General features: G+C 47.8%; 1 protein-coding gene across 4 annotated transcripts; it reads left to right on the top strand.

Annotated features, from left to right (window-relative positions):
• ELAC2 (elaC ribonuclease Z 2) lies at window positions 1-25646 on the top strand. 4 transcript variants are annotated; one of them, XM_019012896.4, is made up of 24 exons: window positions 1-352; window positions 934-984; window positions 1120-1190; window positions 2214-2278; window positions 3547-3604; window positions 4765-4833; window positions 6258-6377; window positions 7367-7425; window positions 12064-12122; window positions 12218-12290; window positions 12942-13054; window positions 14467-14562; window positions 15468-15606; window positions 15691-15773; window positions 17769-17887; window positions 19545-19641; window positions 21368-21506; window positions 22075-22113; window positions 22241-22350; window positions 22991-23090; window positions 23169-23289; window positions 23550-23628; window positions 24222-24366; window positions 25008-25646. In XM_019012896.4, exons 1-24 carry the CDS (start codon window positions 108-110, stop codon window positions 25233-25235), a joined length of 2478 nt encoding a protein of 825 aa, XP_018868441.4. In that variant the 5' UTR covers window positions 1-107; the 3' UTR covers window positions 25236-25646.

Below are 25646 nucleotides of genomic sequence, written 5' to 3'. Positions count from 1 at the left end.
ACGGCGCGCTGATTGGCTGGATCCGCCATGCGGAGCGGCTAGGTGGTGCACGGGGAACGCGGGCGTAGGTGACCGGCGGCTTTCTCAGGTTTGGTGGAGACGGGCGCATGTGGGCGCTTTGCTCGCTGCTGCGGTCCGCGGCCGGACGCACCATGTCGCAGGGACGCACCATATCGCAGGCACCCGCCCGCCGCGAGCGGCCGCGCAAGGACCCGCTGCGGCACCTGCGCACGCGAGAGAAGCGCGGACCGTCGGGGTGCTCTGGCGGCCCAAACACCGTGTACCTGCAGGTGGTGGCAGCGGGTAGCCGGGACTCGGGCGCCGCGCTCTACGTCTTCTCCGAGTTCAACCGGTCAGTCATCGAGCCACGCCCCGTCCCGCTGGGCCCTCAGTGCGGCGCAGCCTCTGAGCATCGGGGCACCTCCCAGGGCTTCGGCTTCCCTAATTCACACATGTGGTTCACTGTTGCGGGGGTTCGTGGAGTTATGGTGGGTGGGAAATCCGAGATTCTTTGCATCCATGTGATTTCTGGGGATCTGTGAAGAACTTCAGGCGTGGGTCTGAGCGTCCTTTTCCCAACCCTTGGGCCCCGGCCTGGCTGTCAGCACTTTCGGAGCTCCACCCTCTTCCGTGCACCCCAAGGCCAGTGTGTCGTTGTTAGCGTGTGGGGTGGACAGATCTGGTGTGTAGCCGGTGGTGGAGAAAGGACTCATTTTGTCCTAGCACCCACACACACAGGCCCCCACTCCCCTCCACCTCTGCTAAGGAGGGCTCAAAACCCACCAGCATAAATGTGGCTCGGTAGTCCAACGTGGACTTTTAATTTTTTTTCTTTTTTTCTTTTTCCAGAGTCTACAATAAAACATCTAATTGGTGTCAGAGAGTTTACAGAATAAAACCTTCTGAATGTCTTGTGTAATGTTTGTCTTGTAGGTATCTCTTCAACTGTGGAGAAGGCGTTCAGAGACTCATGCAGGAGCACAAGTGAGTGAGTCTCTTGCTTTCGGAGGGGGAGTTGATTACGGGGCTTGAAAGCCGAAATGAGAGGCCAGTTTTTTATAGCAAAAGTGGTCCTTGTTCTGTTCATGTTATCCTGTTTAAATGTTTTCTCATTCTTAGGTTAAAGGTTGCTCGCCTGGACAACATATTCCTGACACGAATGCACTGGTCTAATGTTGGGGGCTTAAGTGGTGAGTATATTCTTTGCAGTGTCAGAGGCTGGTGGGAAGTCTCCGGAATTTTAACTGGCTTTACCATTTTTCCAAGTCTGGGGTGGGCAGCTACTTTTTTTTTTTTTTTGGTCAGTGGCGTGATCTTGGCTCACTGCAACCTTTGCCTTCTGGGCTCAGGTGATCCCCTCACCTCAGCCTCCCATATAGCTGGGACCACACGTGTGCCCCATCACACCTGGCTAATTTTTTTGTATTTTTTGTAGCGACTGGGTTTTGCTATGTTGCCCAGGCTGGTCTCAAACTTCTGCGATCCTCCTGTCTCGGCCTCCCAAAGTGCTGGGATTACAGGCATGAGCCACCGCACCTGGCCTGGAATTCTTTTTATACCAGCCCAGTCAGCAGCAGCACAGAGCATTAAAAGCTGTGACTCAGAGGAACAGATTTTAATATGGATACCACCTCTTTAAGTGTTACCATCCACTTAGTTTCTTGCGTTGCGGGGACAGAGATTTGTGGCAGTAAACTGGAGAGTCTAGCAGTGGTGATTACAGTTAATATGTTTACTGCAGACGCCATTGGCACATTGGCGGCCACACACATACCCACTGTCCAGATTACCCTGTCATTTATGTCTATCAACCGGAAGGTCAGGATTGTGTTGCAGCCAAATTGTGTGGGCTTGGTGGCATGGACCGGAAGGAGTGAAGTGTTAGACTAGTCTCCCTTCTCAGGGCTGAGACTAGGGTGAGGCACTTAGGGTGCCAGCCCTTCACTTGCATGATTCCTTACATTTTGCACACTGGGTGCCTTGCTGCTTCACCCTAGTGACAGCTCAGCCCATTCTAGAGGCATTTAAAGAATATTTGGTGTCTGTTACACCTCTAGCTGGCATCACTTCTGCTCTGTACATCTTCCCTGGTTGTACTTCCAAAGCTGGAAGGTGGAGATGTAGATAAATAGTTGGATTAGTACGGGGTGCTCCTCCTGTTAGTGACGACAGGTCAAATTGATGAGAGATCTGATTTTATGCATCCTTTTTAGGAATGATTCTTACTTTAAAGGAAACCGGGCTTCCAAAGTGTGTACTTTCTGGACCTCCACAGCTGGTGAGTCTTTCCTGACACATCTTTCAAAAGCAATCTTTCCTTTTGTAATATCAGTAACAAGAATTTTCCTTTTTGCAAATCAGTCTTCTGCCCTCCAGAGATACCTGGTCGTTGAAACGCTTCCCCTTTCAAGTTAAAAAGACTTGAGTTCTGATTAACTATGTGACCTTGACCAAGTTACTTTACCTTTCTGAGCTTTAGTTTATTCATCTATAAGATGACTATCACGTTTCATAGAGTTGTTAAAGATTAAATGACGTAGCAGCACATATAAAGCACTAAATCACTTTATTAGATATATGTTTGGCACCAAGTAGGCACACAAGAAAGGGCAGCTTTTGTTTTTATTCAATAAATTTCTGACATCTTCTTACCTTTCAGTCCAGCTTATTACACTCTTGAGAAGGCGTGTGTGTGTTGTTGAATATAACAGTTCATTTTCCAGTCCTTAAGAAGAAAGTCACCAAGACCTGTTAAGTCTTTCCCCAAAATAACGTTTGAAATCCATCCATTTGTCTCTTACTGAGGCCTTCCTTATTTCTGTTTTCTATGCCTGTAAACTACAATAGCCTCCCATATTCATTCTCGCCTTCCTGTAATCCATCTGCCACACAGCAGCCAGAGAGGTCACTTTAAGACAGAAAAGTAGTGTGTCACTTGCCACCCTAAAGCCCTTCATGGGCTCCCCATTGCAATACAATCAAAACACCTTGATATGGCCTACAAGTCCTGTAGGCCCCGGCCGCTACCCACACTTCCTTCTGTACCCATCGCTGAACTGCAGCTGCATGGGCTGACTTTTATGTCCCTCTAACTCCCTGGCCACTTCAGGACTTTCGCCCTTCCGCAGGTTCCCTCTGCCTCTTCTAATTGCTGCCTATATTGTTACTGAACCTTCAGGGCTCAGCTAGAGGGTCATTTACTCCAGAACTGTCTCTTCTCTAGACAAGTTGGATCCCAGCCCTCTGTATTTTTCATTTTCCTTGCAGAGCACTTAGCATAATGCCAGTAAGCTGTTTCTGTTATCATGTTTCCTTTTGTCTCCTCCACTGGCCTGATTAGAGCAAGGCCTCCATCTCTTTTTCCTGCTATATCCTTGGCATCTGATATAATGGATACTCAGTAAATATTTGTAATACATGATGTTCAAAATATTTACTAAGCTTTGTTTTATGTTGATACCTATTGGTAACCTTTTAAATACTTGAATAGTTGCTGTGTTCTAGATTTGTTCAACCATAACTGCTCATTTCTTTGTTTTTCATTAGGAAAAATACCTTGAAGCAATCAAAATATTTTCTGGTCCATTGAAAGGAATAGAACTGGGTACGTCTTTGTCTGTGACTCATCCTCTGCTATTTCTAACATATATGCCCTGACCTCTCAAATTAGAATCCATTAAAAACATCAACATTAAACCTCAAAATCAAATGCTTCATCACCACGAGATTTTTTTTTTTTTTTTTTTTTTGGATAGAGTCTTGCTTTCTTACCAGGCTGGAGTGCAGTGGCATGATCTCGGCTCACTGCAACCTCCACCTCCTGGGTTCAAGCCATTCTCCCACCTCAGCCTCCTGAGTAGCTAGGACTACAGGCGCACGCCACCACGCTCAGCTAATTTTTTGTATTTTTAGTAGAGACGGGGTTTCACCATGTTGGCCAGGATAGTCTCGATCTCTTGACGTTGTGATCTGCCCGCCTCAGCCTCCCAAAATGAGCTACCATGCGGCTGGAGATGGGATTTCTAAATAGTGACATTTTCTGTGTTCCCACCTCATGCTGTAAAAATAGGGGCCGGGTCGGCAGGAGTGATTGAACAGCTGATGCATGCCTGTGTACATGCTGTGTGGCATTCTCCATCCAGACAGCAGGGCTCCTGCCTCAGTTCCAGAGGTGCTTCTCGTCGTTGAGTTGCTTTGAGTTGGGGGCGGGGGTGACAAGGGGCCCCTAAAGGTTTTGTGGCCAACTTTGTACATTGAAACGCAGCTCCAGCTGCGCAGGGGGGCTTACAGCCTCTTGATGGGAAGAGGCCTCACTGAGGATGCTAGTAGGGCTCTTGTCCTGGCACTGGTGTGCATCTGTGGCTTGTTAATACTCCTCTTTTATAGAAACACTTATACTTTGTTTCAAAATATACATCAGCTCTTCTGGTTTGCGATGATAGGTTCCCTGGCTTCACTATTCTGTTTGTTAACTTGGGTCTCTGAAAGTTGAGTACTAGTTTCTTGTTTTTCAATTTTTAATGGATAGTCACCAAAGATTATAATGTCTTTTCATCTGGCTGTAGTAAATATAAATGGCTGACCAAAATACACTTTTATTTATTTCCTAAAAATGGTAATCTCCTTAGAAAGTCTGGTTTTTGTGTCAGATTCCCACCATAATTCTGAGGCAATTCAGTTGCTCGTGGTTGGTGATCCTGAAGTTACTCTTCCCACACATCTTCACTAATGCAATCACTTTGCTGTTGTGTGGTTTTCTTGTAGCTGTGCGGCCCCACTCTGCCCCAGAATACGAGGATGAAACCATGACAGTTTACCAGATCCCCATACACAGTGAGTATGAAAGCCAGGTTTCCCAGGAGGAGGGTGTACGTCCTGAGTGAAGAAAACATGGGTGAAAATAGAAACTGAACACTTGCTGTGGGCACCCTGTTTTGTGTTCTGAGCATGATTAGAAAATTTAGTTGAGGAATGAAGATATGGCTCCTGCCCTGGCTTATAAACTTATGGATGTCTAACTTATGCCTAATGATAGTGATTATGCTTTGGAATATTAGATAATCAAGCACTGTTGGTAAATAGATTGCATTCAAGTTTGCACATTCATTGCTTGGAGGTTTTTTCCCACAGGCGTAATACCCTCTTTTGATCAGACGATCATGAAGAGGTTTGCACAGATAGATTTTTTAAAATAAATAATGATTACAGTAACCGAAAAGAAGTGTTGTTGGGGGTTAGAAGCTCCTGCAAATTCCGAAGTATCAGGGCCAGATGATGTGGTCTTAGCTTAGGAAAAGAGTCAGTCTTGTCCTTGAGCTTGGCTAAAGACATTCATGTCTGGTTTTACTTACATGTGAAGAGAGTACCAAGCAGTAGGGGTATTTCCTTGTTAGTACTAACTAATGTGATGCTTACCAAGTAGTGCTGATGGGTGACAGACCGGAGCACCCAGCAAAGGCCAGAGAAGTCCAGAACGTGGCGAGGAGATGAGGCTTACACTGACTGAAGGCAGAAGGCAGCAGGGAGGAGAGGAATGTGCCGGAGCAATGGCACAAGTGCTCCTAGGCCAGTGCTGTGATGAGCTGATCAGCACTCCCATTGCCTGGCTTGCTCCTCCTGCTCAGATGCCTTCTCTCACCTGACCCCTGCTGTAGCCACCCCCAGCCTGAGTTGCATCCCCCTGTTTGTTGTCCATTTCCAGCACCCTGTTCTTCGCTCCATGGCATGTGACAGTTAACTTTCATATGTGATTTGCGTGATCGATGTTAACATGCTCAGTTTTGCTGATCACTGTTTTTTCAGTGTCCAACGGCCCTCAGTGAGTGAACTTATGTTCATTCTCGTTGCAGCTGTGCTTTAGCTTCTTAGAGCAGCGAATTTTTTTCCCTTGATCTTGAGCCTTAACTAAATGTAAAATGAGGCTCCTTCTTGAGATAGGTACCCTTTGGGCCTCTGTGTTTTAGCGGGAGTGATGATAATAAATACGTATGTCTACAACCCACATGCTGTTTAGATAACACGTTGTTGAGTTGGTACTGTGGCCGAGGCTGTGAGCTAAGCAGAAACATAAACATTAATAGGACATAGGTGCAGCCCAGAAACCAGGTAGGAAGTTAACTAACTAGTTATTTCCTACTGTATAGTAAAAGGTGTGCTGATTTAATTGGCGTTCTGGCATTCCCACGTATGAACATCTGGGCCTTGGCTGTCAGCTCACCTTGTGCAGTGTGTAATTTGGCGGTATCTGTACTGACCAGGTGAACAGAGGAGGGGAAGGCACCAACCATGGCAGAGTCCAGAAAGGCCTCTCAGCAGGCTCAGTCCAGAGCGATCTTCAGACTCCGAGTCGAATGAAAATGAGCCACACCTTCCACATGGTAATAGTATAAACAAAACAGAGCAGCAGAAAGGCTTGCGTTTTCTTAATTCTCTGCCTCGTAATGCTTGTAGAGAGTCATTATTGTAAGAAAGCCAGGTGTGTAAATAGATCCTTCTTCCTGGGCTTACTATAACTTGGCCCGTGGGGAGAATGAGAAGGGTTGTTGTAAAGGTGGCAGCCTGGAACTTTAATAACGACCAGTCCACGGTTTTGGCCATCCAGGGTCTGGGTAGGCCCAAAACTGTGTTCTTTTTTCCCAGAGGAGAACAGGTCCTGATAAACGGATTCATTTTGTATTTTTCATTAATGTAACATTTATGCAAATTTTCCATTAATGTGGAAACTATAACTGCTAGGCCAATGAGACAGACAAATCAGTGAGAGGCTCTGCATGTCTTCCAGAATGACAGCCCACTGGGAAACGGAGTTAAAAGTCCAAGATTAGATGTAGCTCAGCAGTTGGGCCGCTTCGGGAGTTTGTTGTCCTTAACAGAAGGCCAGCGTTGGCAAAGCTCGGCAGCTCCTCTTTCTGTCCTGAGGTCTTGTCTAGTGACTGAGAACAGGCTGACCCCTATGTGCTGTCTTTGTTTGGATGGCACCGGGTAAAGACTGACACCAGCATTTTCTCTGCAGGCCTTTGAACTTTTGTGTTATTTCATATATTATATGTGTTATAAAGCACATTACAATATATTTTTCTCTCTCTTCTCTAGTCCTAGGTGAAATGTGTCATTTAAAAAAAATTTCACTTGCCATTCTAAAGTTTTTCTGGTTTTGTGTTTTTCATTTACGCAAACACATCTCCACATAAGTAGGGAAAAAAAAAAGTCTTCTTGAGTATATTAGTGTCTTCAGCCTTTGTATTGGGACAGTAGCGTCCATTAATTCTTATGTGAAGTGAAATTAGGTATCGGGTCATAAATCAGTCTGTGATGTCTTCACAGCTTTCACATTTACCTTGTGATAATCAAGTGTGTTTTTCCTCAGGTGTTAGCCAGAGAAGAGGGGTCAGGGACTCTTCCCTGGTCGTAGCTTTCATCTGTAAGGTAAGGAAGACTTTCCGGAGGGCTGTACATGACTGGGGTCTTGGTCAGCGACCTCTGGTTTGCACTTTTTCATTAATTTGAGGGTAGGCACTCCTGTTACCTGAGACAAGAAGAGATAGCAGATCTTCAGAAAAGCTGATGGAAGGCCGGGTGCAGTGGCTCACGCCTGTAATCCCAGCACTTTGGGAGTCCAAGGCAGGTGGATCACGAGGTCAGGAGTTCGAGACCAGCCTGACCAACGTGGTGAAACCCTGTCTGTACTAAAAATACAAAAATTAGCTGGGTGTGGTGGCGCATGCCTGTAATCCCAGCTACTTGAGAGGCCAAGGCAAGAGAATCGCTTGAACACAGGAGGCGGAGGTTGCAGTGAGTTGAGATTGCACCATTGCACTCCAGCCTGGGTGACAGAGCAAGACTCTCTCAAAGAAAAAAAAAATTCAATAGAAATGACACTGGCAATGAGCCTGCAACAAGTATTACTACTGACCTTTCATAATTGTCATCACTTGTAGGTTTCAGAGTTTAGATGCTCTGTTTCTCAAAATAACCCCATACTTTTATTTCCTTTTAAATTTTTTTCCAGTGCCCTGTCAGCCTCCGTACATTTTTTTTTTTTTTTTTTTTTTTTTTGAGACCATGTCTGTCTCCATCGCTTAGGCTGGTGTGTGCAGTGGCACAATCTCGGCTCACTGCAACCTCCACCTCCCAGGTTCAAGTGATTCTCCTGCCTCAGCCTCCCAAGTAGCTAGGATTATAGGTGCGCGCCACCACACCCAGTTAATTTTTGTATTTTTAGTAGAGACGGGGTTTCACCATGTTGGCCAGGCTGGTTTCACTCCTGACCTCAGGTGATCCACCCACCTTGGCCTCCCAAAATGCTGGGATTACAGGCGTGAAGCACCGTGCCTGGTCCATATTCTTTTATATTTGCCAATGATTGGTCCTTTTAGAATTCAGAAATTATTGAAGGCAGCTGTGTTTGTTTTCCTTCAACTCCATCAGGCCTTTATTCAAAGTCTTTTAACTCTGTTTTACTTTATTTCATTCCCCTGCAATAGCTAAGGTCTAACACCAGATTAATTGGAATATTAGCTAGCATTCACAAAGGCCTAGATCTGTAACTCTGAAATTGGTCAAATTCCATTAAAAATTTTTGTTACAATAAGCTGTTTGTAAGATCTGACTAGTGGCTTATTTTTAATAGAATTTTGCATTAAAATTTTATCAATACAATTTGCAACAAATTTGTCTAAATATGTGAAAAGATTTCATTGCCTTTTTGTGGGCTTAGATTATTTTTTAATGTTGATTTTGAAATATATTTGGAATTTTTATCTAAATTCTAAAAGCTACAAGTGAAAATAATAATGAAAGTAAGTAGTTTAGTGGCAAGATCATTGCCAGTATCATTTCTGTCGATTTATTTGAATAATGTGATTTTCATAAAAGTTAAGTACTACTGTTAACAGGCTTATTACTTGTATGTTTCTGAGTTTTAGATAGCAAAATCATTTTTTAAAGTTTTAAAAATATTTTATTTTTGATAATCTATATTTATACTGTCTGATTTTTAAACTGTTTTCTATGGTAATCTTTAAATCGTATTCCTGCTTTCTGGAATAGGTAACAGTGAGCATGATGAAAAGTGACAAGCTCACTTTTACACACTCGGGCAGTTGCCCTATTATCAGGCAGCCGTTCCTGGGGGCTGCCAGCTGCCTGCCCTGGCTTTTCCATCTCCTTCCTTGCTGTCTTCTGCGGCTCCTTCTGAGGGCTGCTGTCACTGGATTAGCCTATAACGCCTTTCCCCTCTTCTAATTAATTTGCTGCTCTCAGGTGAGGTTTTGGAAAGCAATAAAGCTGAGCTAGGTCAAGTTCCAGGAGTCTCTTGGCATGAGGACCTGAAAAACTCATCTGTTGGAAGACCTTGGCTTTGGGCAGCCGGTACACTGTTGGGGCGTTATCGGCTGCTTTCTGGCTCTCATCAGTCTTCCAAATACTCTGCATTCCTCAGAGAGGAACGTATCTCCATGGGTTGAGTTCAGCTCCCAGGGAGATGGGTTTCCCTGCCTTAAGTCGGCAAGTACCTTTTTTTTTCTTTTTTTGAGACAGAGTCTCGCTCTGTCACCAGGCTGGAGTGCAGTGGTGCAATCTTGGCTCACTGCAACCTCTGCCTCCCAGGGTCAAGCAGTTATCCTGCCTCAGCCTCCCGAGTAGCTGGGACTACAGGAGCGCACCACCATGCCCAGCTAATTTTTGTATTTTTTTAGTAGAGACGGGGTTTCACCGTGTTGGCCAGGATGGTCTGGATCTCTTGACTTCCTGATCCGCCTGCCTTGGCCTCCCAAAGTGCTGGGATTACAGGCGTGAGCCATCATGCCCAGCCTTTTTGTTTGTTTGTTTGTTTGTTTGTTTTGTTTTTCTGAGATGGAGTCTCGCTCTGTTGCCCAGGCTGGAGTGCAGTGTTGCCATCTCGACTCACTGCAACCTCTGCCTTCCAGGTTCAAGTGATTCCTTGCCTCAGCCTCCCGTGTAGCTGGGATCACAGGTGCCTGCCACCATGCCCAGCTAATTTTTGTATTGTTAGTAGACACAGGGTTTCGCCATGTTGGCCAGGCTAGTCTCGAACTCCTGACCTCAAGTGATCTGCTTTCCTCAGCCTCCTAAAGTGCTGGGGTTACAGGAGTGAACCACCATGCCCAGCCTTCAATTACCTTTTATTTATTTTATTTATTTATTTATTTTTGAGACAGAGTCTTTCTGTGTTGCCCAGGCTGGAGTGCCGTGGCGCAGTCTTAGCTCACTGCAACCTCCTCCTCCCAGGCTCAAGTGATTTTCATGCATCAGCCTCCCGAGTAGCTGGGACTTCAGGTGCCCGCCACCACACTCGGCTAATTTTTGTATTTTTAGTAGAGACGGGGTTTCACCATGTTGGCCAGGCTGGTCTTGAATTTCTGACCTCAAATGATCCTCCTGCTTCAGCCTCCCAAAGTGCTGAGATTACAGGCGTGAGCCACTGCCCCCAACAGCAAGTACCTTTTAAACATTAGAGACATTTAGTTGCCATCCTCAAACCTGTTTGGGTGTGTGGAGAGAATGTTGGGTCGTGACATGCTTGTTAGTTATCTAAAGATGTCAGCCATCAATCATCACTGTGTGATGTGCACACTGAAGCTATAATCCTTCATCCAGGATGATATTTTTTAAGATGGAAAATTCTACAACCCCGAGAATAAGGATTTCAGATCCAAATTTGAGACTCAGCCCTACGAATAACTTTTTAACTTCAGAGAGTTAAAAGAAGATGCACAGTTGATGAAGATTTAAAGGAGAAAATGAAAATCAAATGTCATTTAGCACTCAAAGGCCTACATGTCATTTCTGACATTTTTGTTTGTGTGAAATTTTCTTTTCCTATAAAATGATTGTGAAGTTTTCTGATAGAATTATTGTTTGCCTTTCTAATGTAATAGCGTATTAGGGTTTTTTTTTTTTTTCTTTTTCTTTTTTTGAGACAGAGTCTCACTCTGTCGCCCAGGCTGGAGTGCAGTGGCGCGATCTCGGGTCACTGCAAGCTCCGCCTCCTGGGTTCCTGCCTCAGCCTCCCGAGTAGCTGGGACTACAGGCGCACGTCACCACACCCGGCTAATTTTTTGTATTTTTAGTAGAGACGGGGATTCACCATCTTAGCCACGATGGTCTTGATCTCCTGACCTCATGATCTACCCGCCTCAGCTTCCCAAAGTGCTGGGATTACAGGCATGAGCCGCTGTGCCTGGCTATTAGGGATTTTTTATTATAATTTATCTCCAAGATAAAAGCAGTGACATTATATTGCCACATAATTGAAAAATGCAAGAGAAATAAAAATCATCCATGCTTTTGTTAGCCTATCACTGTCATTGAAATATTATGTTACATGGCAGTTTGCTTGCTGGTTGCTCTGTTAGGCAGCGCTCTGGTGACATTCCTTTAGCTATTAATTGAGGAATGTAGAATGACAACAGTGTTTCTCCTCAATGATACTTGAAGGACATTTATTAACTTTCATATTGAATTACATTTTATTAAATTTATAATGAGTTAATGCTGGGAAATAAAACACTGATTTAAGTCATTTTGGCTTTTAATACTAAAGCATTTGACAATAAATGACTTCTTCAGAATATGGTATACCTTCTGAAAGCAATAAACGCATTTTAATGAATTGTAAGGAAACAGCATTATTTTATTTTTTATTTTTTTTTTGAGACAGACTTTCGCTTTTGTTGCCTAGGCTGGAGTGCAATGGCGCGATCTCGGCTCACTGCAACGTCCGCCTCCCGGGTTCAAGCGATTCTCCTGCCTCAGCTTCCTGAGTTGCTGGGATTACAGGCACGTGCCACCACGCCTGGCCAATTTTGTATTTTTAGTAGAGAGGGGATTTCTCCATGTTGGTCAGGCTGGTCTCAAACTCCTGACCTCAGGTGATCTGCCCGCCTCAGCCTCCGAAAGTACTGGAATTACAGGTGTGAGCCACCGTGCCTGGCCAACATTATTTTTTTTTTTAATCTAGAAAAATACACTTCTAAGAAAATTGATTAAAACCAACCTTCTTCATTAGCCACTAAGATCACATCTATGTTCTCTTTGTTGCAGCTTCACTTAAAGAGAGGAAACTTCTTGGTGCTCAAAGCAAAGGAGATGGGCCTCCCAGTGTGAGTGTGGGGGCTAAGGCTTCTGGGGACTCACTGGGTACACCTGTCCACTTAAGGAAATCGCATTTCACAGAGGCCTTGCCTCTTCATTTCAGTGGGACAGCTGCCATCGCTCCCATCATTGCTGCTGTCAAGGACGGGAAAAGCATCACTCATGAAGGAAGAGAGGTGAGATGCCTGGTTTTCTTGATGATTCAGCAGTTACAGGTAGGGTCTGAAATGCTGGGCAGAGTCTGTCTTCAGGCCCTACAGACACCACTTTGGAAGGACGTGGAACAGTTTGGACATCACTCAGCTAAGTGATAAAATGGCCTCTTTTATCTGTGTTTGTCCCGCATGTCAACACGGCTGCATTCGAGCATTTTTGTAGATTGTCCATTTAGGATCTGGTCACCCTCCTCCTTAAAGGGTGCGTGCTTTCCTTGGTACTTGAGCTCAGGACAGTGTCTAACAACAGACCCCATATGGATGGGCCTGGGGTTTATGGTCCAGAGGAATGCCACTGTATTCTATGTCAAGATATTTCCTCTGACTTCTAAGGACATTAGGACCAGTGGCCACAGACTGAAGAAAACCTTAATGCCAAGCCTCCTTTCCTGGACAGTGTAGGCCTGAAGTGCCTTAACCTGACAGTTACCTGTTTAGGTATCCACAAAGAGACCAGAAGGGTGTTGATGGTGATGTGTAAAGTTGGTTTTGTGCTTTGTTTACCTCTCAGCTTGCTGGATAGGATATGTCGTGTTAGCAGTTGCCTTGAAGGCAGTTGAGTTTGGTGGCTGAGCTGTGACCCCCAGTGGGTGGGCTTATTTGATTTTGCAGATTTTGGCTGAAGAGCTGTGTACTCCTCCAGATCCTGGTGCTGCTTTTGTGGTGGTAGAATGTCCAGATGAAAGCTTCATTCAACCCATCTGTGAGAATGCCACCTTTCAGAGGTAATGAGGGGTCTCTAGGATGGGAGAAGTGAGAGCTGAAACCCAGCCCAGCATCGACATGGGCATCTTGTGGCAAGAGCTGTGTTTCTGGGAAGGCCCCTGTCTGGGTTACAGTTCAGAGGCCAGCACTCCTGCCTTAAGTCACTGTTGGTAGTTGGTGGGCTCCGGTGTACACAGCCTCAAAGTGAAATTAGAAAAGATTGAAAACTAGAAACAACTGAGGACTAGAAATTCAACTAGAACTCTTACAGCTCTTATACCAGAAGAAATTCTAGAACTTTTTTGAATTCTAACTAATGCCCCAGATTATCATTTGGATTATTTTGAACTGAATTGATTTTCTTCCATTACCTGCATTGAAACAAATGAGGTGGGTCAGAGTGTGTGAGACTGTCGTGGTCAAGAGTCTGTGTTATGGGATGGACTCATAGCTGGGGAATGTCTTTTGGGCTAACTGCCACTCTGTTTTTGTCCTCTATCAAAGTTAACCAGTTTTGCAGTTCAGCTTTCATCCCAGGTGGAATCATCTTTGACCCACCTATCTGAGTTTGAATCTTTTCCCCCACTCTTAATGGTTTACCTGTATTTTTCCTGTTCCTAGTTTGTATCTATCTGTATTTTTTCACTTGTTTTTTTCTACTTACCACAGCAAATCCTTTTGGGCTGCTGTACCCCTTCCGCGTCAGAGCGTTAGGAGTTGTTTCATGGTCTGCTTTATTCTCTGTGGGTGAATTTGGATGCGCTGGTAGCCCCGGCTTTGTATTTTAATCAAGTTTTGGGCAGCAAAGCCTCTTCAATGAATCAGGTGTCATTTGAGAGCCATGTGTGGATGTGTGATGATGCTGGGATAGATAAAAATAGCTACTGTGTATATTTCTTTTTAAAGGGAACTGGAGGGAAACACATCAGCGTGTTAGTAAGTGGTCTGTTGTCCAGGTGGTGAAATTTCAGACGATTTTCATTTTTCGTGCCTGTGTCTCAGGTCCTCTGGAAGTCAGACACCAGGGTGGCACTGGAGGTGCAGGAGGTTTATTCAAGGAAATGCCTGTGAGAGAGGAAGGAGAGAGGGAGCAGGAGGAGGCAGGGAGAGCCTGGGTCTGGCTTTGCAGGTTGGACCCGTATGAGTGGAGAGGGTAGGAAGGAAGTGCAGTGCTGAGAAAGGATCAGCCAGGCCGACTGGAAGGCCCAGAGCAGAGCTTACCAGATAGAGGAATCCCATGTCCATTGGAAATGGCCCAGCAGTGGGGTCTGCCGTGAGCAGCCTGCTGTGAGAGCATGGCCTGGGCGTGGAGGCTGTCAGCTCACTGCATTGCTCGCAGAGGGCCGCACGATACCCCTCCCTGGCTGCGTGTTCCCTGTCTTTGTGTGTCCTGAGTCTGCATCACTTTGTAAAGCCCCACTCTTCTGCCCAGGTACCAAGGAAAGGCAGATGCCCCCGTGGCCTTGGTGGTTCACATGGCCCCAGAATCTGTGCTTGTGGACAGCAGGTACCAGCAGTGGATGGAGAGGTATGGAGCCCAGCCCAACGGCACTTGGGGTAACTCTTCTGGGCAGTGGTGGATTCCCCTTTCCTCCCCTCTTGCTCTTTCCAGCGCTACCTACCCTTCTGCACCTGCCTAAACTTTCTGTGGGATTCCTGCCTTCCCAGAATTCTAGGCGTCCCAGATCTGTGCTACACTTGTGAAGAAAATGCACCGCTAGGTGGTGCAGTGTCCACACGATTCCATTTTACACCCTCCACACTCTTCAGGGTGTCTGAACAAATACTGCCGTTTGGTTGAGGGTTCCATAAGTGAGTTCCAAAGAAGAGATTGCAGCTATAAAATGATAGCTTCCATTTACTGAATGCCCACTTTGTGGGAGGCAGTGTGTGAAATACTCTTCATTTCACTTCATTTCCTCTAGGGTCGTTGCCAGCAGCCCTGGGAGGTAGATGTTTAGTCACTGGAAGGAGAGGGAGCTTTACTTTTTCCTCGGGGCATCGCTGGCCAGGGCCAGGTGGAGGAGTATGAGTTGAGCTTGGGTGCGGGGTGACCTTGGGCTGCTTTTTGGCCCCTGCCCGTATCTCCCCACATGGCCCCTTTACCTGCCCCTCACTCCATGGCCTGCTCTCCTGCTGTCTCTTTCATTCCTCAGGGTTTGGGTCCCCTATTTGTATGCCCTGGACATCTTCTTTTTCTTGTTTTTCCTCTCAGTCTTCCCAGCACACCTGAAAGGCAGCTGAGCTAGGGAATACCGGGCTTTGAGACAGCAGGAGTGGGACCATGTTTGGCCATGTAGTAACACTGCTTGGGGCAAGTCACTGAACTGTTTGAACACCTCATCCTCATTACCACTCCTGAGCTCAGCACCACTCCTCAGGGGGAGCTGCCTCCTAACAGACGCTGCAAATGCCGGGTCTGTTTCTTCACAGGTTTGGGCCTGACACCCAGCACTTGGTCCTGAATGAGAACTGTGCCTCAGTTCACAACCTTCGCAGCCACAAGATTCAAACCCAGCTCAACCTCATCCACCCGGACATCTTCCCCCTGCTCACCAGTTTCCCCTGTAAGGTAGTGTCTCAGACCGGCCCCTTGTCGGCCCAGCTCTCGTCCCCTCTCTTTCTCTCCATGAATGTGTTTTGTCTCTTTCAGAAGGAGGGCCCCACCCTCAGTGTGCCCATGGTTCAGGGTGAATGCCTCCTCAAGTACCAGCTCCGTCCCAGGAGGGAATGGCAGAGGTCTGTGCCATCTTGAACTAATGGAATCGTCTCAGTCGAGTTGGGAAACATTTCTGTAAATAGCCACATAGTAAATGTTTCAGGAGGCTCTCCAGACCATATGGTCTCTGTTGTAACTATTCAACTCCGCTTTGAGCACAAAAGAACCACGGACAATAAGCTAATGAATGGGCTTGGCTGTGTGCCAGCGTGAATTTATTTAGAAAAGCAGCCTACTCCAGGCTGGGTTGAGGTGGGCGGATTGGGGCCAGTAGTTCTCCTTTTCCAAAACTGCCTTGCATGGGAATAGCAGTGATAGAGCTCGTATGTTTCACAGTATAGAAAATAAGAAATGTATGATGAACAAAGTCACCCATAATCCTGTTGCCCAGAGATGATTGATAACATTTTGTGTTTCTTGATTTGCGTATGTGGGTTTATATTGTCAGTCTTTTCCTGTATCACTAAATAGTCTTAAGTAACAAGATTTTTATTGGTATTCCAAATAGGGATGTTTACTCATTTGGGATGTTTCCAATTTTTTGTTGTTTTAATGAATGAAACAATAAATGTCTTATATATAAATCTTTGATGGGAACTCTGTTCCCTTCAAGTCATTCCTAAATGTGGGATTACTGGCCCAGAGTGTGACACTTGTTAAGGTACTTGATAAATGTAAAATGCCATCTTGAAAGCCTCTTCCAGTACAATCCAACCAGGAAAGTGAACAGCCTTACTGCCCCACATCTTTATTTTAATTAATTAATTAATTAATTTTATTTATTTATTTTTTTTTTGAGACGGAGTTTTGCTCTTGTTGCCCAGGCTGGAGTGCAATGGCGTGATCTCAGCTCACTGCAACCTCCGCCTCCTGGGTTCAAGCATTTCTCCTGCCCCAGCCTCCCGAATAGCTGGAATTACAGGCGCCTGCTACCACGCCCAGCTAATTTTTTGTAATTTTAGCAGAGACGGGTTTCACCATGTTGGCCAGGCTGGTCTCGAACTCCTGACCTCAGGTGATCCACCCACCTCAGCCTCCCAAAGTGTTGGGATTACAGGCGTGAGCCGTGCCCAGCCTGTTTTAATTTTTAAAGATCTGAACCTTGATTTTAAGTTTCCTGCCCACTCCACAGTGTTTGTATTAGAACAGAGCATGTGCTGGATTATGACTGGATGCTGTGTGCTGTTGAGGTTGGGTAGTTGGGGCCCTTTAAGAGACTATACTAGCAAGACTCGGGCCCACAGGCAACATCACGGGGTTGAAGAACCTGGTGTCCCTTTGTCGGCATCTGCACAGGCTCTTAACACACAGCAGCGATACACAGCCCTAGCCGACATTCAGATTTACCTTGTGCTTGTGAAAAATATTGCACAGGGCCTGCCCCAGACCTAGTGAATTAGAATCTTGAGAGTTAGGCTTGGGACTCACAAGCTCCCAGATGATTTTAATGCTCAGCGAGGTTGAAGAGCCGCCTGTCCAAGGAGTTGTCACTCCGTGTGATCTGGGGCTTGCTAGGAAAGTGAGATCTCAGGCCTCACTGCAGAGCTGCCGAATTGGCTTCTGCGTTATACCAAGGTTCCTGGGTGTGAACATGAGTTTCACAGTCACTCCTCTAGGGGCCCTGCTTCTCAGCTCGGACCATTGACCCCTCAGAGGACATTTGGCAACGTCTGGAAACGTTCTTGGTTGTCACAGCCTAGGAGGTGGGTAGTGGTGCTGCTAATGGGTAGATGTCAGGGGTACTGCACCAGGACAGCAGCACTGGCCACAGAAAAAAACTGTCTTGCCCTGAGCATCAGTAGTTCCCCGTTGACTGGCCCTGAGGCAGAGCGATGCAGCATCCAAAAGGCGGTGGAGCAGAACTGCCCCAGATCCTAGTCACTTAACCTTCAGTGTTGATCTGAAGGAACTTCCTGCAGATTGTCCCCCTGAATTTATTCTGGACATCCCCAATGGGGTCTGCTGAGGCCATATACCCTGTCCGTCACCTGAGACGCTTCTCTCTCTCCCTGCAGGGATGCCATTATCACTTGCAATCCTGAGGAATTCATAGTTGAGGCGCTGCAGCTTCCCAACTTCCAGCAGAGTGTGCAGGAGTACAGGAGGAGTGTGCAGGACGTCCCAGCCCCAGCAGGTGAGTGGGAGCCCACAGAGCAGCCTTTCTTTCCTGGGCTCTGCCCCTGCTGCTGTTTTCATAGCATTAAGTGGAGTGCTGGTGGGGCGCATTCTAACCTGGCTTTTCAGTCTAATCCAGGGCTTCTCTACTTCAGCTCTACATTAGAATTATAGTCATTGGAGGAGGGGGCTTTGGGGAGTTTAAGAATCCCAATTCCTGGCTGGGCGCGGTGGCTCACACCTGTAATCCCAGCACTTTGGGAGGCCGAGGCAGGTGGATCGCGAGGTCGGGAGATCGAGACCATCCTGGCTAACATGATGAAACCCCGTCTCTACTAAAAATACAAAAATTAGCTGGGCGTGGCGGCGGGCGCCTGTAGTCCCAGCTACTCAGGAGACTGAGGCAGGAGAATGGCGAGAACCCGGGAGGCGGAGCTTGCGGTGAGCCGAGGTCGTGCCACTGCACTCCAGCCTGGACGACAGAGCGAGACTCCGTCTCAAAAAAAAAAAAAAAAATCCCAATTCCTGTGCCCCATCCCACCCAATCAGAGCATTTGGCAATGGCACCCAGGCATTCTTGGCAAGGCACGCACTGAGTGAAACGTTTTAGTGAACACCTGTGGAAAGAGCTTTGAGCAGGGACTTGGCTGGCCGAGATCTAGTCCTGGCTTTGTGGATGCAAATCCATGGAGGATCTTGGCCACGTCACTCAACTGAGGCTGAGGGCAGGGCACAGGCTTTGGAACCATCGGGTCTCCCTGGATTTGAATCCTGACCCTGCCTCTTACCATCTTCACCGGAGACCTGGGCCTCTGAGCCTGTTTCCCCCTTGGGAAGCAGAGCATTTCCTACCTGGCAGGGCTGGGAGGATGCGACCAAAGTGCATGGTCTTGCAGTGAGAGCTGGATGGAAGGCACACACTGTTCTCTTGAAATAAATGACAGTTCCCAGCATAAAGAAATGTCATTTTTTAAATGTAAAAGAATTACAGCAATTCTTTTGAAGAAAGGACTGGAGAATTTATTTGTTCTTCTTCTTAGCCTTTTGGTGACAAATAGCCTGTGGGTCCCACACTGGTGCGAAGTCCTTTGTTTCAGGGCGGTTGCCAGGGTCCTGCCAGTCCCCCTCCTGGGAAGCTGGATAGAACTATGTTGCTTACCCATCTATCTTAGTCTGTGTTTTGTTATTATGGAAGAATATGTGAGACTGGGTAATTTATCAAGAAAAGAGGTGTATTTAGTTCACGGTTCTGCGGGCTGAGAATTGAAGGTCATGGCCCTAGCTTCCAGTGAAGGCTTCCATGCTGCATCATAACGTGGCAGAGGAGCGCAAGTAGGAAGTGGACGCTTGTGAAGACGGGATAACCTGAGCTGCGCCCTGGCTTTATAACAACCCCCCTCTCCTGGGAACAAATCCATTCCCTTGAGAAGTAATGCAGTCTCCTGAGAGCCAGTACTTACTACTGCAGCTCCAAGCCACTCAGGAGGGTCCGTCCCTGTAGCCCAAACGCCTTCCACTAGGCCCCGCCTCCCAAAACCACCATACTAGGGAGCACGTTTCCACATGAGGTCTGGGGACAAACCAGTGATACTCAAACCATTGCACCTTCTCATGGCTGCATGCTGGCTGACTTTTGACCCAAAGGAATGGATTGTTTCACATGGATTTTTTCACAGAGAAAAGAAGTCAGTACCCAGAAATCATCTTCCTTGGAACAGGGTCTGCCATCCCCATGAAGATTCGAAATGTCAGTGCCACACTTGTCAACATAAGGTATGCTGCTTTCCCAGGAAGCATCCTTCCATCAAGGGCACGTTTACTTTTTAAACAAAAGTCCTGCTGTACTCACCAGTCGATTTGAAATGCGGTATCAAGCCCTGTCACTTGTCATGTCGACTGGAGTGTCCAGGAGAGGAGCGTGGCCTTACTGCATTTTAAAGCCTCAGTAGCAAACTTTTACCCTGGGAATCACCAAAATTCATCCCATGATGTCTTTTAATAAACAGCTGATTTTACTGTGGGCAGTACACCTAGCTAAGAAATTAGTTCGTTTAATTTTTACATTAATCCTATGAAGTGGTGAATAACTACCCATTTTGTTGATGAGTGACCTGATATTCAGAGAGGCGACTTGCTATGGTTCCTACAGCTGGTAAGTGGGGCATCTGAAGTTTGAGCGGGGACTTGGGGTCTTGATTGCTACATGGTATTGTCCCCCAGCCATTTGTTGGTAGTATGTTAAAAAGCTTTAGGGTTTTGCACATTTGTGTTCAGACTCTTTATTGGATTCCCCTTGACATGTTTTTTAGTTGATTCTCTTGGGTTTGCCTGGGGTCATCAGCAGAGAGATTAGTCAAATGCGTTGTGACATGTACATGTTATCTCTACAGATAGTATGTGAAGAAAATAAGATTGTGAATTACCAGATTTGTTTTAAATTTTGCTTTGTCATCTTAGATGCTAGTGGTGGATGATAAACAACCAAATAGTGCATTAAATATATACAGCAATGACGAGATGTGCCCTGACATCAGAAATATACAATCTGGGGTGTATTTCTCTGTGGATGAGGACATGCAGTAAAGCAGCTTGGAGTGAGCCAGCCTCTCCCGGGGGCTGAGATCCTGGGGGAAGAAGGGCTTTTTGAGTTGCTGACCTGACACCCTGCGAGCAGCTTTTGAACCAGCTGAAGCTAATGGGAAGGTGCTATTGCCACCTTGCCTCCGCCTCCCGACTCCTTTTTCCCCCAGAAGGTAATGTCTTAGCACTGGAGCTTCTCTCTGCAAAATGGGTGCAGCCCTCTCAGTGTTCGTGGCTCCTCCCAGAGAAGGAAGGAGCCCAGAGCGGGTCAGCACTCTCTCTGCCTTGGAGCAGAGCTTCTGAAATGGACTGCACAGCAGAATAGCCCAAGAAGTTTGTCAGAATCCAGACTTCCAGAGCCCTGCCTAAAACCAAGTCAGAAACCCCGAGTGACACCTGGGAGTCTGCGTTAACTAGCTCCCTGAATGAAGCACCTGCAGCCCGCCCTGCACCAAGTGTCTTTGAGGACATGAGCTGAGGAAACCCCGACCACTTGCAAAGGGGGAAAAGTCCGATGGCAGCTGGACCTAGAAAGACTCTCGTATGGCCCAGTGCCTGTCCTGGTATTTTCAGCAGAGGCTGTGGCCACAGTCAGTCTGCATGGTCAGATTCATTGTTAGGACTAAATGCTTTAAGCCTCCTATAAACTTTTTTTTTTTTTTGATGTCCAGCCTTTGTGTAAGTCTACTTGAAAGGGTTTCAGGGTTCCATGGATACTTCTTTGCTATAAAGAGGATGACACATGTAAAATCACCTTTACGGTTAAATTAATTGGCTTTTATATTAGCTCCTCAAAGCAAAGCACGAGAGACAGAAATTTCTGCAGTTGCTTCCTGGTTCTGTCCAAAGCAGACATCAGCCTCTGAACTATCAGCAGCCTTCCTAGTAGCAGTGACTCTCTTCCTCTTCTCTTCTGCAGCCCCGACACGTCTCTGCTACTGGACTGTGGTGAGGGCACGTTTGGGCAGCTGTGCCGTCATTACGGAGACCAGGTGGACAGGGTCCTGGGCACCCTGGCTGCTGTGTTTGTGTCCCACCTGCACGCAGATCACCACACGGTGAGTGTTGGGCTGGACCACAAAGCTGGAGCCTGGAGGAGGCACTGCCACGTTGAGTTGGCCCTTTGGCTGCGTCTTTTCCTCCGCTTCCAAACTTGCCCAGAGCTTTTGTTACTCATCTCTGGCTAGGAAATGGTCTTTTGCAAAACTTAACATAGTCCTTCTGCGCCACAAGAATGTCTTCTCTTTCTGTTTAGTTCCTTTCCTGCAGCAGGACAGGTTTGGGTTTACCCAGCCTTCCTTGAATCTTGAATCTCACACGGCCTGCTCAGAGGAAGCTTTGACCAGATGCAGGAGGTGTGGCTATGAGACCCTCACCTTGGTCTCCTGGGGTGCCGGGCCCTGGGCCATTGCCCTCTTCCCAACACGGGTCATGTTGCTTTCTGCCTGTGACATTTCAGGGTCATGGCGCAGGGGGCTCAGCCTGTGCCACCCCCACTGCGGCTGTGTTAGAGGCTGGTGGGTGACATCGGGCTGGCAACTCCTGCAAGAGAGAGGACTCCAGACCCTAACCCAAAGGAGATCGCCCTGGGGCCTGGCTAATGCATGTCTCCTGTTTCCTTGCCAGGGCTTGCTAAATATCTTGCTGCAGAGAGAACAAGCCTTGGTAAGTGTGGCACTTGATTGACGTTTTGAGTTTCAGTGGTTTACACATCATCCGCCATGCCTCTTGGCACTCCAGTTTTTATTGAGATGTTCTGTCGTTGAGTCGGCACTTGGATTTTTTGTTTTAGGCATCTTTGGGAAAGCCACTTCACCCTTTGCTGGTGGTTGCCCCCAGCCAGCTCAAAGCCTGGCTCCAGCAGTACCACAACCAGTGCCAGGAGGTCCTGCACCACATCAGGTGAGCATCCAGGGCAGCCTGGCCCCCTGGGCTGTTGCTTGCTGCCGTCTCCTTCAGAAGCTCAAGGTGGACACTGGGGTAGTTACCAATATCCCCCAGCAGCCTTGCCCTTGACATGGTCCCAGATGGCAGAAGCAGGGGAGAAGTGCATTGGCTGAAGGACAGAAACCATTAGATAGTTCCCATGTAATGCTTATTTTCTTAGAAGCATTTCTTCCCAGTCCTCATTTGAGTTCTGAGCTGCTTTTTAAACTTCGAGCAGCTTTTCTTGATGAGACAGTTCCAGAGCCAAGCACCCAAATAGTGGCTAGCACAGAGAATGTCCATGGCAGGTGTGTGGCTAGCTGGCAGGTGGCACCATCCTCACCCCAAGGGGAAGGAGTCCCCTCTGCTGGAGCCATCCGTGGCCTGTGCTGCCTGAGCCAGAGGCAGCATTCACCTGCTGGGTTTCTCCCAGTGGCCTAGAGGCTTTGGTTTGGCTCTTTATATTTGACTGCTGTTTTCTCATCATAGTGACTATGATTTAACTCATGTTTTCTCCTAAGAATGATTTTGGGGTTCTCCAGCCAAAGACTTAAACTTTGGTTCCAGATGTCCAAGAAATGTTTATTATCATTTTAAATGTTTTGTCTTTTTACAGTATGATTCCTGCCAAATGCCTTCAGGAAGGGGCTGAGATCTCCAGTCCTGCAGTGGAAAGATTGATCAGTTCGCTGTTGCGAACATGTGATTTGGAAGAGGTAAGGGGCACAGCCGCAGGCATCATGGGGGCGTGGTGGGGAGCAGAGCCGCAGAGCCCTCCAGCCCCGCCCTTTCAGTTTCAGACCTGTCTGGTGCGGCACTGCAAGCATGCGTTTGGCTGTGCGCTGGTGCACACCTCTGGCTGGAAAGTGGTCTATTCCGGGGACACCATGCCCTGCGAGGCTCTGGTCCGCATGGGTGAGTAGAGGAAGAAGCAAGCCACCCTGAGGTTGCTCTGGGGTTTGTGTAGCTGGAGGTGAATGCAGGTGAGCTTGCAGGGAAACGTCAGCAGAGGCAGGAGACTCAGGTCCCCACCCTCAGAGTCTCTGGTTTTCATCCTAGTAGGCAGACCCAGGGCCAGGGGAGCTGAGTGTTGAGACCAGGAAACAGCACGTGACTGAGGCCTGTGTGCTGCTCTCCCAGAGAACTCTGCCCTGATCCTTGTGGTGCTTCTCCAGGGAAAGATGCCACCCTCCTGATACATGAAGCCACCCTGGAAGATGGTTTGGAAGAGGAAGCAGTGGAAAAGACACACAGGTAGCAAAGGCCGGTCAGTCCTTGTCGCCCACATCCTCTCCCTCCCCCACTACGTGACACTGAGCAGCCGTCATTTGTCTCCACTGATGTGGGGCTGCCCTGCTTGCTATCAAGGGCTGTGGGGGCTTCCTTGACCTGTGGCAGTGCTCACAGGCCCTTGGCCTTTATTTTTGCAGAATTTTCTAAGCAAGATTCTAGAGTGAGGCACAGTTTTTTGAAAGCATTTAGAAATCGGCTGAATAAACTATAAGCCACGTCAGGGAATTGCCAGGGGAAGGCGGGGGCTGGGGGACTGAATTTTTGGCTGTTAATTTCAACAAAAGAGTGCATTACCCCAGGTGGGCCCTGTGGTTTCTCTTGGGTGCCCTCATGGACAGATTTGGCAGCCAACACAGAGGGTGGGCTTCATCCAGGGGTGTGTGCGAAGGCTCTGGCCCTCAGGGGAGATTGTGCTGGCTACAGAGGTGCCCGTTAAGAAAACCCACCAGCTTCCCCGGGTGCCCTGGCAGTTGATGGCCAGGGTCTGTGCCACTGTCTGCTTTGCAGTCTTGCAATTGAGTTCAGCTTCAGTCTGCTCTGTCCTTCACCTGCAGCACAACGTCCCAAGCCATCAGCGTGGGGATGCGGATGAACGCGGAGTTCATTATGCTGAACCACTTCAGCCAGCGCTATGCCAAGGTCCCCCTCTTCAGCCCCAACTTCAACGAGAAAGTGGGAGTTGCCTTTGACCACATGAAGGTCTGTATGTCACATGGACAGCACAGGGCGGGGACGGGGCAGGGAGACAGGACTCTACACACTGAGTAGGACGGTCAGCTGGAGTTTGCTTATTTGGGGCCACCGTGGGAAAAGGGTATCTATCTACCCATCACTAACCAGGTCGAACCACCCTGGGTTTGCTGGTGAGACCCACCTCCTGCAGGGGCCAACTAGTCTTCAGTCTCAGTTCACTGGAAATTTCTGAGAATCCTTTTAGGCCTGGACTGCTCACACAGTCATGGCATTTGAGCCTCAGCACAGACCTGTGAGACAGGTGGTTGCCTCTTGTGAGTGGGAAAGCCAGGCCTGACCCTTGGCCTTCCGGAATGAAGGGGCAGAGCCGGAGCCAGGCCTTGTTTTTCAGGAGCTTGATTTTGAGAGCATCTGGACTGCTCTCCCTTCCCTCTCCGGAGGCCCTTAGCCAGGCCTAGGGAGCCTCTGCCCCTTTAGAGGGTTCCCTCCATGCCATTCTTTTTTCCATTTCAGCTGTGGCCTGTTGGCTTGTGCCAAGGGAGGGGCGTTGGCGCTGCTGTGTGAGCACATGATTGCATCCCTCCCAGCTCCTGTCCCCCACCCCTGCCCCTCTGAGACATGTCCTTGTCTTCTATTGTGTCTTCTAGGTCTGCTTTGGAGACTTTCCAACAATGCCCAAGCTGATTCCCCCACTGAAAGCCCTGTTTGCCGGCGACATCGAGGAGATGGAGGAGCGCAGGGAGAAGCGGGAGCTGCGGCAGGTGCGGGCGGCCCTCCTGTCCGGGGAGCTGGCAGGCGGCCTGGAGGATGGGGAGCCTCAGCAGAAACGGGCCCACACAGAGGAGCCACAGGCCAAGAAGGTCAGAGCCCAGTGAAGATCTGGGAGACCCTGAACTCAGAAGGCTGTGTGTCTTCTGCCCCACGCACGCATCCGTATCTGCCCTCCTTGCTGGTAGAAGCTGAAGAGCACGGTCCCCCAGGAGGCAGCTCAGGATAGGTGGTATGGAGCTGTGCCGAGGCTTAGGCTCCCACATAAGCACTAGTCTATAGGTGCCTGGCACAGCCGCGGGACAGGAGGCTGCCACACGGAAGCAAGCAGATGAACTAATTTCATTTCAAGGCAGTTTTTAAAGAAGTCATGGAAACAGACGGCAGCACCTTTCCTCTAATCCAGCAAAGTGATTCCCTGCACACCAGAGACAAGCAGAGTAACAGGATCACTGGGTCTAAGTGTCCGAGACTTAACGAAAATAGTATTTCAGCTGCAATAAAGATTGAGTTTGCAA

This window comes from Gorilla gorilla, chromosome 19 (assembly GCF_029281585.2).
Source record: "Gorilla gorilla gorilla isolate KB3781 chromosome 19, NHGRI_mGorGor1-v2.1_pri, whole genome shotgun sequence".
In the NCBI taxonomy this organism is placed as follows: domain Eukaryota; kingdom Metazoa; phylum Chordata; class Mammalia; order Primates; family Hominidae; genus Gorilla; species Gorilla gorilla.
This window is presented reverse-complemented; position numbering and strand designations above follow the sequence as displayed.